Source organism: Aedes aegypti, chromosome 2 (assembly GCF_002204515.2).
Source record: "Aedes aegypti strain LVP_AGWG chromosome 2, AaegL5.0 Primary Assembly, whole genome shotgun sequence".
Taxonomy (NCBI): domain Eukaryota; kingdom Metazoa; phylum Arthropoda; class Insecta; order Diptera; family Culicidae; genus Aedes; species Aedes aegypti.
Window position 1 is genome coordinate 289,065,284 of NC_035108.1, and position 13,495 is coordinate 289,078,778.

At 47.1% G+C, this 13,495-nt stretch overlaps 1 protein-coding gene and 1 long non-coding RNA gene across 3 annotated transcripts in view; one reads left to right on the forward strand and one right to left on the reverse strand.

Moving 5' to 3' along the window:
• Nucleotides 1–218: 218 nt before the first annotated feature.
• Nucleotides 219–13,495, reverse strand: part of LOC5565385 (zinc finger protein 665) — a 42,358-nt gene continuing 29,081 nt past the window's right edge. For both annotated transcript variants that reach the window (XM_021845301.1, XM_021845300.1), the window contains exon 9: nucleotides 219–1,299. In XM_021845301.1, the coding sequence (XP_021700993.1) occupies nucleotides 270–1,299 (1,030 nt within the window). In that variant the 3' untranslated portion in view covers nucleotides 219–269. The remainder of the gene's footprint in view (nucleotides 1,300–13,495) is intronic.
• On the forward strand, nucleotides 4,276–5,716 carry LOC110676640. Its single transcript, XR_002500593.1, has 3 exons — nucleotides 4,276–4,855; nucleotides 4,913–5,078; nucleotides 5,138–5,716. It is a non-coding gene; the product is annotated as an uncharacterized LOC110676640 (long non-coding RNA).

Sequence of the window (13,495 nt, forward strand, 5' to 3'; positions counted from 1 at the left end):
CAAAGGCCGATTTATTTTTGGATTGTTACGTCAAGCTCAATTCATTTTCGTTAGATTTTATAATGAAGGTTGAAAAAGGACGATGAAGAATAAACTAGCACTGCAGATAAATACTTTGTTATCAGATACACAATAAGCATGCTCATCTCTTGTTTGTCGGTTTCGTTAGTTTTAACAGGTGTTTTTTTTTCTCCACAATAAAGTATAAATACCAATTATTCATTTAAAATTAACTTAAATTTATTTCAATGTTGTCTTACACCACAAGATCAATTCGAATCTACAACCTCGTACTTCGGAAAAGGGATCACATAACCCTCAGGCAGCTCATGGTAACCTTCGGGACCAGCAACGCGGGAAACATTCGGTACCATTCCGCAGGTGTCTTTGTGGGAACGTTTATGAGCTTGCAAATTCGATACGCAGGTAAATCTTTGTCCACATCCAGAACACATAAACCTTTTGACTCCGGTATGCGAAGAACGATGCGTTGACAAGGATTCACGATGAGCAAACGATTTTGGACAGAATTCACAGTGGAATGGTTTCTCACCCGTATGCTGTCGCTCGTGAACCTTCACTTGGCCTTTAGTGCGGTATGCTTTAGCGCAATATTGGCAAGAGTAAGGAAGCTCATCAGTGTGCAAAGTGTAATGATTTTTCAAAGACGAAGCGGTATGGAAACTCTTTAGGCAAACTTCGCATTGATATAACGGATTACGACCGCAATTAGATCGCTCATGATCGGAAACTGCTGCTCTTGATGAGAAACTTTTACCACATGTTGGGCAAACGTAATGATACTTTTTTATGATTTTTTCTCCAACGTGTTGATGGTTGCGATGTCTGACAAGTTTCTCATGTTCCCTGAATACTATGTCGCATTCGTAGCATAGTAACCGGTCCGGATGTTCCACTTTTCCATGATACAGCACTTCTTCTTCGGTTTCAAAATGTAACGCACAACATTGGCACTTGTGAATGAGTCGCCCATCTGGTCCGTGCAATATCACGTGCTTCTCGAGGGCCTTTTCGTTGGCATACATGCGCTCGCAGTACCGACATTGGTACTTCCTTTCCCGCGTGTACTCTCGGTCGTACTGTAGCGTCTTAAGCAACTCCTTCAGCACAATGCCGTGCTCTTTCTCCAGATGTTTCCCCGCAAGGTACGGACTGACGTATTGTATCGGGCAATGGTTACAGCGATAACAGTCCACGGAGATTGTCGTTACACTTTCCTCGTAAATGGCTCGCTGCGCTTCTATTTCACGTCTCTGTTGTTCAAGATCCAAAACAACGCTGAAATGATAGAGAAACACATAACATTAAATTCTATGTTCGACTGATTATTCTAAAATGCCGCCTGTTTTAATCTGTTATTGGAAATGGCATAGCTCTGTTGGGATTTCAGTTCGATATCACTTTCACGTTGGAATAACAAGCCTCACCTAAATACAGTTTCCACTTCAAATGGTTGTGTTATTGTCAAAATGTAAGCGAATAGGTGTTGTATTCAAAACAATTTCTGAGCCATCCAAGAACTTCCTGGAATATACCTAATAAGTAAGATCAACATTAGGGAGCTTCGAATACTAAAAATGTTTGAAAATCTAATCCCCCCTATATTCTTTACAATAATTACGATAAAAATAGTGTTCTGTGAAATTTTAAGCATTTATGTGGTGGTTTAAATACTATGCAGAAATTTTGAAAAATATTTCTAACACGTTAGTACTGTAATGTAAGTTCAAATTTATTATAGTGAAAGCCCATTCCTCAAACCTTTATAAAAGATGTTGCAGAAATAAATCTTTTCGAAGCTAATTTTGTTTGGGATTCATGCAGGAGTTTTCATGAATAGCACTTCTCCCATTCGTCGTATTGAATTGCTATCTCTAACAACTACCTTTACTAAGCTTTCAAGAACGAGTTTCCACTGAGATGATAAGTTTGCACTTACATTACAGTTCTGGCATATTAGGGAAATGTTCCAAAATTTCGCCATAGTAATATCCATATGAACCTACATCGTCTTTGGGCAACCTTTCAATCAGCTCCGAAAAAGCTGAAAATTTCATAGAATACTATTTTTATCATAAGAAATGCAAAGAAGGCATAGGAGATTGGATTTTTAAATTTTTTTGAATTTTGAACCGCCCTGATCATCATGTGTAATATCTTACATTTTGGAAGATTTTTGATGTATAGTATATGCGCTTATAGTAGATCATAAAATTCAGATAGAATTTGATGGGGAAAATGTTTGCGGACAATCTTGGTCATCCAAAAACACTCAGAAAATGTTTTTGCAGTCGTCAAAGTGAAAAATAAAATTTCTACCCGTTTTTCAAATCACGTAATATAAGAGAATACAATTTTATGTTCAGAAATGTAACAGTGAAAAGTGAAAAATGAAAAAGTGATTTGGTTGACTTGTGTCCTCGGTACAGTGAAACAGTTGGTTTTTGGCTGCCCCAAGCTCAACGAACCGTCCAGAAGTTACAGGCAACACATGATTTGAGTGAATCAATCCGATGATTTTGTTCCAGTATGATACTATTCCTTTTGTAATCCTTCCGGACCGTATTTTTTCGTGTCGTGGAACTTTTTTTTCAGTTTGCGCGTTCTTTCCGGCCGGGTGTTACGCAGTTAACAATCGCTTGTGGGAGCTTTTTAATGGTTCGATTACCCTGGAGGGATCGATTCTGCTTTTCATAGAATTCTGAACAGAAAAACAGACTGTGTAATCCTCGGGTGTTTGGATTGAACGCGCTTTCTTTTATTTCGACTATCCGTATAAATACCGTACCGCCGGGTTTTTTTTTTTTTTTTTTTATCTTATCATTTATTTAGCAGGCTCAAGCGCTCTTAGGCATTACGGAGCCGGATTCTATTGATTTATTTTACAAAATCATATTTGCTTCTTATTATCTAGGTTAGTTTTGGGGAACCGTAAAACTCGCGGTTGGGTCGAGGTTAAGGAGAACAATCATTTTTGGAAGGGATGGGAATTTTGGGTTTACTTGTTGATCTTCAACAGCAGCATATTGTAGTGGCGTTATTGGTGCTGATCAACGCAGAGTGGACATGACGACAACCTGTAACGGTACAAACAAACGGGTTTCGAGGGAAACAAGGTGGACATCCAAAAAACGGGAAGGGGTAAACGAGGTGGACAAGCGGAACAAAAAGCATATTATCAAACAAAAACGTCGATTTGCTTCAGAAACTTGTAAACAAGTAACATGTAGTCAAAGTCCAGTCTACCCAACACATCTCTAATGTCTTCCTTGTCTGGTTTTCCTCGGGCCCTGAGAGATATACATAGATTTGATCTGGCAATTCCGTATTCGGGACAGTACCAGACAACATGGTTGATGTCTTGGTAACCAGCTCCACAACCACATCGATTGTTATCTGCGAGCCCTATTCGATAGAGATGCGAGCCTAACGAGTAGTGGTTGGACATCAGCCGACACATTATCTTGATAAAGTCGCGACTCATGTTCATCCCTTTAAACCACGACTTCTTTGACACCTGCGGGAGAATGGAATGTAACCACCTGCCCAAATTCCCTTTATCCCATTTTTGTTGCCAACTGAGCAAGGTCTGCTGACGAGCAATTGTGAAAAATTCTTCAAAGGCGATTTGTCGATCATAAATATCGCCTTCCATAGCGCCCACCTTGGCGAGTGCGTCCGCTTTCTCATTGCCCGGAATCGAGCAATGCGAGGGGACCCAAACCAAGGTGATGGTATGATTCGACAAAGCACTCAATTTAGATCGTATTTCACTGAGAAAATACGGTGAGTGCTTTACCGGCCTCATTGAACGTATAGCCTCGATGGAGCTGAGACTATCCGTAAAAATGAAATATCGATCAGAGGGAAGAGAGGCAATTCGCTCTAATGCATAGTGTATAGCCGCTAATTCTGCGACGTATACTGAACAAGGGTTCTGAAGTTTGTGGGCGGCGCTATGAAATTCGTTGTATACACCAAATCCAGTGGAATCATTTGTTTTTGACCCGTCAGTATAAAACGTTCTGTCGCTGCTGACCTGGCCGAACTTGTTTGCAAAAATTAGTGGTATGAACTCCGATCGGAGTAGATCTGGAATTCCATGGGTTTCTCGCCTCATGGTCAGATCAAAACCTACAGTGGAGTTGAAGAGATTTGGGAAGCAACTACGATTGGGAGCATTCAAAGAAGGATTAATCTCCAGACTCATGTACCAGTAGTACAGTGTCATGAATTTTGTTTGAGGATTTCTTTCGATTAGCTTTTGTTACGTTTAGATATGATTTGCCGCAAAAGCCGTCGTTTGTATGCATCTAGTCAATAAGTTATCATGTTAGCAACATATAAGTTCCAACAAATATGATGCACAACGCAAAAGTAGTTGAGCACCCCTGTCAGAAATCTCTACACATTCCATCCATCGACCACATCTCTGCTACTACCGTTGCACGAGCAAAGAGCGTCCATCCTAATCGAGCAAGCAAACTCACACCGAAGCACAAATCCAATACCATACGGCGAGGGAGAGTGAGATTACGCTCGCAGTCGGCAAATGACCCCTCTCAGCATACCGGCGCAATACTCACACAAGCGAAAGCTGTGTGTTGACGATTGGTGAGAGAACAGAACAGTGGTAGTTCGAGTCAGTCCGGCTTGATGTGCGGATCAGTTTCCGAAAAGTGAAAGTTGTTTTCGTGAATTGCGGTGGCGGATTTCAAGTGCACATCTCGGTGCAGGTGCAGAAAATAGTTGGAAGTGGCAGATATCACGCCGATCAGGATCCACATCCCACGCAGGCCAAAAGATCATTGGCGATAAAGTGCGATCAGTGCAGGTAAATTTAACAAAGTAAGTTTGCCAAACACGTGCTAAAACAATGGCGTTCCACTAGGGTGTTGACGGACAATCCGCTAGAACCGAGCGCGGCATAATCCCGTTCCGCTCCATTGGCATACGGTGGACACGAAACGCCACGAGGAAAGTGAATCACAGCGGCCGACAGGAAGCGCAAAACGGATCTCCCAGGCAGTTGACGTTGATTAGCGAGGAAGCTTTAGGTGAGTCAAAAACAAAATGGTGGTCGATCAGCTTGAGCTTGAATGTGGGATAATTGCAGCGAACCGGCCTGTGGAAGACCGACGCCGAGAGAGACCGACCAACAGCTCGAAGGAGAAGAGACATCGGAAGGCCCCTTTAAGGGTGAGTGAACGAAAATGAAGCCGAATAAAGCACATCCGACTGAAAGCGTAATTACATCATTACAGGGTTTTTGTGTTCCATTTCTGGAACCACTTTTGCCATTGTTGGGCAGTCGCTCAGGCCGTCCGAGTACTGGGTCATCTTTCTTCGGATCCGAGGTGAGGAGAACTCCATCAAGGCAAGACCGTGTGATATTGTGCGCTCAGTTAACGACGGTGGTTGGATACGGCCCGAAACGCTTCAAGACGAACTCGGCCAGCGGCCGAAGGCAGCGCAGTCCCAAGAGACGGTCACCGTGAATCCCATTCATGCTGGGCCGCCCCCCGCCGGTTGAGGGCAAGTTCTTCAGCATCCATCAGTCAAGGAAGGATGAGCTGGCAGGATGGTGCATCAGTCGGGAGCGCGCGGTCGGTGTTAGTGCACAGAAGCGGTGCCGTGAGTACCAGCGCCTAGATTAAGCCAAGTTACGATGATTGGGACGGAGGTATTATGTTAATCTAGATATAAGACAAGCGAAGCTAGAAGTAGGGATCAGGTGTGATGCAATCATAATGGCAATCAATACAAGCAATTAAAATTATCACTGCGTGTTTGAGATTATGTTGGTGCCTTAGCCTTTCAGTGTCTGCTCTGTGGTTCGCTCCGGTAGTTCTGCTCTACCCATACCGGGAACTTTGCAACACTGGCGCCCAACTGAAAATCCACAAATTTTGTACTGCCGTTAGCGAATTTTTGGTTTGTGATTTAGCAAATTTGGTGTTGTGCTTTTGATTATCCGGCCTTGATAATCAACAAAATTTTTAGCCCTTACGCATAAGTTAAGATATGGATTACACACATTTGACGGACGAAGAGGTGACGTATGAGTTGGCCCTGCGTCATGTAGTTAATTTAGGACCTACCACCCATAGAGGCAAGGTCTTACGTCTCAAGGCACTCATGCAGGAGGAGTCCTTGCGAGACAACCAGCCCACAAGCTCATGCCATGTTATGAGTTCACAGTCAAACATTGAGCACTGTGAAACTCAAATACAACAGTTGCACATCAGCACGGAAGCGGCTATTCGCACTAACGATAGTGCATCCTTGAATAAAATCCGGACACGTCTTAATCACTATCGCGACCGTTTGCAATTGATCCGCCCTCCGGTCGAACTGCAGGAAACACACGCTATGTTGTCCATGCATGTTAACGTGCTGTTAAGCAAAGTGAATGGTACTAGTGTAGTGAATGGTGTACAAATGGGTGAAAGTGCGATGAGAAACACAACATCAACTGGAGCTGTGAGGAGGAACAACAACGACTCTGAAGGAGCTGTTGGAGGAACAGCGGAAGCCACAATCCCAGTTGGAAGCACCTCCATCCAAGACAATTCACCAACCCCAGCACCGCAACCACCTCTGATGTCATCGTTTTCGTGTGGACAAGGAAGAGGACTACTGTTTTCCAGTTCTTTCCAAGCAGACCACGAAGACAGACGACTAGCGGACGACAGACGACGGCAAAGCAGTTCACCACCCCCTCCCTACCTGGCCAGGGAGTATGCAGGATGGAATCAACAGGCAAGAGAAACACCATCACAAGAAGCGCTGGAAGTGAGAATCAGGCAGATGCAGGAGAGAGAAGAGCGGATGCGAGAAGAATGCTACAGGATGCGAGAAGAACTGGAGCGGCTGATCCGGCGAGAACGACCAGCACCGGAGCGAGCAGACGAGAGAAGGATGCAGAAAGCAGTGCATAACTGGCCATTCAAGTTCCGAGGCGAGAAGGACACAACCTCACTCAACGTTTTCCTGGATCGAGTGGAGACGTTTGCAAGGTCGGAAGGCATGAGTGATGCCACACTTCTGAGCTCCATCAAGCACCTGCTGCAAGAGGATGCCATTGATTGGTACGCACGAGCAACTTCTCAGCAACTACTGCCTACCTGGGACGATTTCAAGAAAGAGATTCGAAGAGAGTTCTTGCCTAGTGGCTACTCGCAAATTCTGCGATTGGAGGCCAGCTTCAGATTTCAAGGAAGAGAGGAATCGTTTGCGAAATACTATCGCGACATTTCTGCGCTCTTTCGCTTTGTGGATCCACCGATTCCAGCCGATGAGAAGTTCTTCCTGGTGAAGAAGAACATGAACGAAAACTATGCGGCCATCGTAACAGCAGCCAGACCCCGCTCATTGGAAGAAATGGTTGAAGTGTGTACCGGATACGACGAGACGAGGATGCTTCTGAACAGACAGCGTAGGATCCCGATTCCACACAGTGCGTTGCTGGAACCGAACTTCGCTACGCCTGTGGCGACCAACAGACCGGCTCCAATACAGCAACAACAACACCATCAACGCTTCAGCAGAGTCCATGCGGTGGAAATTCAAGATAGCGCTCCTAGATTAGAGACACCAGAAGATCAGGACGAAGACCATTGGCAGCACAAAATCGATGAGTTGGCAGAGCAAGTCAACGCGTTGAAGATGAACTTTGAGCGGAGAACTACGCGACAAAATTTCACGCCAGGAAACGGAAGGCAGCATCGGTTTCCGGATAGGTTCAATCGAACTGAAGGGGACAGCCCGTCTGGAATGCGAAAGCAGTTGAGAGACACGCAAATACCCGTACAACAGCAACGGTCGCAAGCCACTCCGTACCAGCCACGGCAACCAGAGCAGCAGCAAGAGCAGCCACAAAGGATGCAGAACTGGCAGACGCGACAATGGAGACCAAGCTCGCTGGAAGAGTCGCAAAACTACAACCAGCGAAACAACTCGTTTCAGCAAGAGCCACTAAGACTGGTAGAAAGCCAATCGGAAGAACAGCAAGAGGCAGAAAACCAGCAACGACTGGTATTGGTTTGCTGGAACTGCGACGAGGAAGGCCATAGGTTTATGGATTGTCCAAAGCCGCAAGCGATCCTTTTCTGCTATCGGTGTGGACGAAAAGGCTACTCGTTACGCAGCTGTTTTACGTGCCGTTCAGGTGCGGTAAACTACCCAGCGGAGAACCAGCAATAGAGGGGAGCAGCTCTCCGCACAGTATCGGAAACCCCTCCGATATTCCAGAATTTCGAAACCTGAACTCGTTAATCATCAATCCCGGAAGCGACAATCGACCGCACGCCGTCATATCTGTGTTGGGGAAGGAGTTAACCGCCTTGCTAGACAGTGGAGCAAACTGCTCTCTGTTAGGAGGAAATAAGGTCAATCTGGCAGAGGAGTGCGGACTACAGAGAGGAACCGTCTCTGGCGGAATAAAGACGGCGGACGGCACGAAACACAAAATCAACAATTTCGTGTACCTTCCCATAGTCTACAATAATCGTAACGAAGTCCTTCCAGTACTGCTAGTACCTTCGATTCCAGACTGCATCATCCTAGGAATGAACTTCTGGGACAAGTTTGGAGTGAAGGCTGTGTGCTGCACTATGGAAGCAAAGCAGGACGGAGAAGTCGTCGAGGATCATGCGATGAAGCAACTGACGTCCGAACAGCAGAAGCAACTAGAACAAGCGATCCGGAAATTCCCAAAAGCGGTAGAGGGCAAGCTAGGCCGTACAAAGCTGTATGAGCATCGCATCGATGTGGGTAACGCCCCACCTCGCAAGCAACGGCATTACCCAATGTCACCGTATGTTCTGCAGGAGGTGAACAAGGAGATCGACCGGATGATCGCCCTCGACGTCATTGAGGAGGCACAGTTCTCTCCATGGAACAACCCATTGGCTGCTGTCAAGAAGAAAACCGGTCAGTATCGCGTCTGCTTGGATGCTCGTCACCTCAACTCCATCATGGTGAACGAGGGATATCCTATCCCGCAGATAGCAGTGATCACAAACAATCTTCGAAGCAGCAAATACATCTCGTCGATCGATCTCAAGGACGCTTTCTGGCAGTTGCCACTTCATCAGACCTCAAGACCATTGACAGCGTTCACAGTTCCATCCAGAGGCCACTTCCAGTTCAAAGTTGTGCCTTTTGGACTGTGTACAGCGAGCCAAGCCCTAGCGAGACTCATGACTCATTTGTTCGCCGATTTGGAGCCGTTGGTATTCCATTACCTGGATGACATCGTCATCTGCTCGGAAACCTTCGAGGAGCATATCGCTCTGCTGGAAGAAGTGGCCCGCCGACTGCGACAGGCGAATCTCACGATATCGTCGGAGAAATCCAAGTTCTGCCGAAAGAGCATGAAGTATCTCGGCTACGTGATCGACGAACAAGGCTGGCGAGTGGATGAAGAGAAGATCCAAGCAATAGTACAGTTTCCGACTCCAACAACACGAAAAGAAGTGCAGCGATTCCTGGGCGTTTGCAACTGGTACCGCCGATTCATCGCCGGATTTTCACAACTAGCGGCACCGTTGACAAACCTGACGTCTGGTAAGATCAAGTTCCGTTGGAATCCCATTGCTGAAGAAGCTTTCCTCAAGCTAAAAGCCGCTCTGGTCTCGGCACCGGTGCTAGCGATGCCGGACTACAGCAGACCGTTCGCAATAGCGTGCGACGCCAGCGACACAGCGATTGGAGCAGTACTAACGCAGGACAATGAAGGCGATGAACATCCGATCAGCTACTTTTCGCAAAAGCTGTCAGCGTCCGAGAGGAAGTATTCGGTCACGGAGCGAGAGTGTCTCGCGGTGATCCGAGCGATCGAGAAGTTCAGAGGGTATGTAGAAGGAATAAGGTTCATCGTCTATTGCGACCATGCGGCGCTCAGCTATCTAAAATCTATGAAGAATCCGACAGCGTTGATGAGCCGATGGCTGTTGCGGCTGAACGCGTTCGACTTCGAGATCCGGTACAGGAAAGGATCGATCAACGTCGTACCGGACGCACTCTCACGAACGGTAGCCGAAGCAGTGTTCGTGGTAGACCAGGTGCAGGATCCGTGGTACAGAAAGCTGGTTGAGAAAGTGAAGAGCGACGGCGACCAGTTTCCAGACTTCCGCATTGCGAACGACACCCTATACAAAAACTGTCGCTGCAAGGACGAAGTCGGAGCAGTATACCACAAGTGGAAGCAAGTCGTTCCGAGAGAAGAGAGGTTGCAGCTGATCCGTCGGTATCACGATGAACCTGCAGCAGCGCACCTTGGCTTCTACAAGACGTGGCACAAAATTCAAGCCCACTACTACTGGCCACAAATGCAGCAGGAGATTAGCGATTACGTGAGGAGCTGTGTGACCTGCAAGGCATGTAAAGTGCCAGGAAGGAAGATGATGCCGCAGATGGGAAACCCCAAGCCAGCGAAGACTCCGTGGGAAATGATATCGGTGGACTTTGTCGGTCCGCTCACACGTTCCAAGCGAGGAAACACAGTGCTGTTGGTGATAGTAGACTGGGTCAGCAAGTATGTGATCGTCAAGCCCATGCGCACAGCGGATTCCCAGAAGATGGTGGAGTTTCTGGAAGAAGAAGTTTGTCTGAAGTTCTCTCGTCCAAGGCTGATATTGTCCGATAACGGGAAGCAATTCGAATCGATGGTGTTCAAATCATGGCTAGCAAAGCACTGGATTGGCCACATGAAAACAGCGTTCTACTGTCCGCAGGTCAACAACGCCGAGCGCGTAAACCGCGTCGTAGTAACTTGTATCCGAGCATTACTAGATGGCGACCATCGTGAGTGGGACGAAAAGTTGCCGGCAATCACAGCAGCGATAAACGGAGCGAAGCACGAAGCAACGGGAGTAAGTCCTCACGAAGCAAACTTCGGACGAAACCTGCTGTTGCACACGGACCTCTATACGCAACAAGAACTCAACACACCAGACGATCCGAAGGTAGCACAAGATCTCAGGCTGTCGGCAACTCGCCGAATCCAGAAGCTCATAATCGAGCGAATCAAGAACAGCCACCAGCGGGCGAAGCAGCGGTACAATCTTCGTACAAGATCGATAGCGTTCAAGGTTGGAGATCTGGTGTGGCGCCGTACATTCGTTCTCTCCTCAAAAGTGGATCAGATTACTAGTAAGCTAGAGCCGAAATTTGTTCCGGCCATCGTGAAGGACATCCTCGGGACGAACCTGTATCTGTTGGAAGATGTTCTGAGTGGTAAGAAAGGAAGATTCCACGCGAAGGACATCAAAGCAGACTAAGCGTAATAGTGTAAAGCTATGTACGCAGGCAGTGCCTGTCATACAAGAAGCGAAAGCTGACAAAAACACCAAATGGGAGCAGTGTCAACGAGCAGAGGCGAGCACAGTATCCACAATTCTGCTTCGCCTCAGCTATACCGATTAGGAGATTTCTGTAAGGATTTCCGTTCAAACGAACGAGGTTCCGAAACGTTCAAGCTATGTACACAGGCGGTGCCTGTTAACCAGAATCAGTAGCTGTCGAAAACACTAATCACCGGGAGATTTGACCACGAATGCTGAGAGTGAGAATCCGCTACAACAACGCTCCACTTCAGCAACCCCAATCAAGACTATGGCAAGGATTTCCGTTCATCCGAGCGAGGTTCCACAACCATAAAGCTATGTCCACAGGCATAACCTGTCAACAATTAGTACCATACTCCAAAACACGTACCAAGCGGGAAAATGGCAAAAGCCAGGTGTGATGAGCAAAAACTTCTTAACGACTACCTCTCCACCAGGACGTTTCGTCAGCTTCGTTGTAGCCCATAATCTTCACCAAAACTTGATTTGCGTCCACATTAGGCAGGGAAGAGAACCAAAATACGGTACACAAACACTTCCATCGCGCCAGGAGGTGTACCGTGCGCCGTTCGCGAAGCGGGAGAAATCGCACCCTACGTCACTGGAAACGGGGAGTAGGGATCTCGGCAATGCACCAGATGCATTCTCTGATAGGAGGAGTGGAGACCCGGAGATCGACGACCAAAAATCGGTTCGACGCGGAGTTGAAGCTTACGGCCACTATCGGGCGCAGTGAGACAGCAGCTGGAGGGCATTGCGAGGAGGAGGACGCAAATAGAGCCTACGGAAGGCACGGGAGATTGGAACCCTGAAAACCATAGTGAGTAGGGAGACTCCAAATACCATCATCAAGAAGCGGACAAGCAAGCAGCCTACGGAAGGCACGGGAGATTGGAATCCTGAAAACCGCCGTGAGTAAGGAGGCTCCAAATACCACTTCGAAGAAGCGCAAACGCAAGTAGCCTACGGAAGGCATGGGAGATTGGAACCCTGAAAACCATAGTGAGTAGGGAGGCTCCAAATGCCATCATCAGGAAGCGGACAAGCAAGTAGCCTACGGAAGGCACGGGAGATTGGAACCCTGAAAACAGCCGTGAGTAGGGAGGCTCCAAATACCACTTCGAAGAAACGCATACGCAAACAGCCTACGGAAGGCACGGGAAATTGGAACCCCGAAAACAGCCGTGAGTAGGGAGGCTCCAAACACCATCATGATGAAGCGGACAAGCAAGCAGCCTACGGAAGGCACGGGAGATTGGGACCCTGAAAACCATTGTGAGTAAGGAGGCTTCAAATACCTTCAGATCGAGCGGAAGAAGCACGTAGCCTACGTCAGGCATGGGAGGCTGTGACCCCGAAGTCCACAATAGGGAGACTCCAGACACCAGAAATAGACAACGAGTGAAGCGCACCGTAGACCGCGATCAAAGGCAAGCAACATCATTAAGCTATGTCCGCAGCGAGCTGCCAACCAAGTAGAGGAAGCCCCACATCACCGCACCACCACCACACACCAAGTGGTCATGCCGTTCGTCGAACGAGATAAATCGAGCCCACCAACAAGATTCGACCACCCACTACACTACAAGACTGGATGAGTGCACGCAAACCCTCAAGTGTTTCCAGTCGATTCAAACGCGTGGCCAAGGGTTAAAAATCTGGGGGTCGTCATGAAATCTTCATCCCAAGGTAACGCGACCAGGGGCGCGGTAAAACTCCATTCTCGGGCTCATGACGATTTAGTCGCGGAAATGCTTCTTTTCTCAGTTTTTATGCACAAACCAATACAAACCAACTTAGTCCTTGTAAAAAGTCTGTAAATATAGCTTCTATGTTTAGTGTGCGATTAAGCCTATTTTAGTCAATATAATAGGCTAGAATCCGATTTGAATGTTTTGCCGTAGTTTGCTCGGATTTGTGGAAGCTGGACAAGGACTGGTCAGAGACGATTTGAGAGGTCGAAGATTCTGCCAGGCGCAGCTGGCGTGAGATTGAGTCTAGGATTAAGATTATGCAGTTCAGGCGATAGTGGTGATTTGATTTGGCAAGCAACCAAGGCTTGCGTATATTGGTTATGATGTATAAGATTGAGGAACCAGAAGTAACTTGAGGTCTGCTCAAGA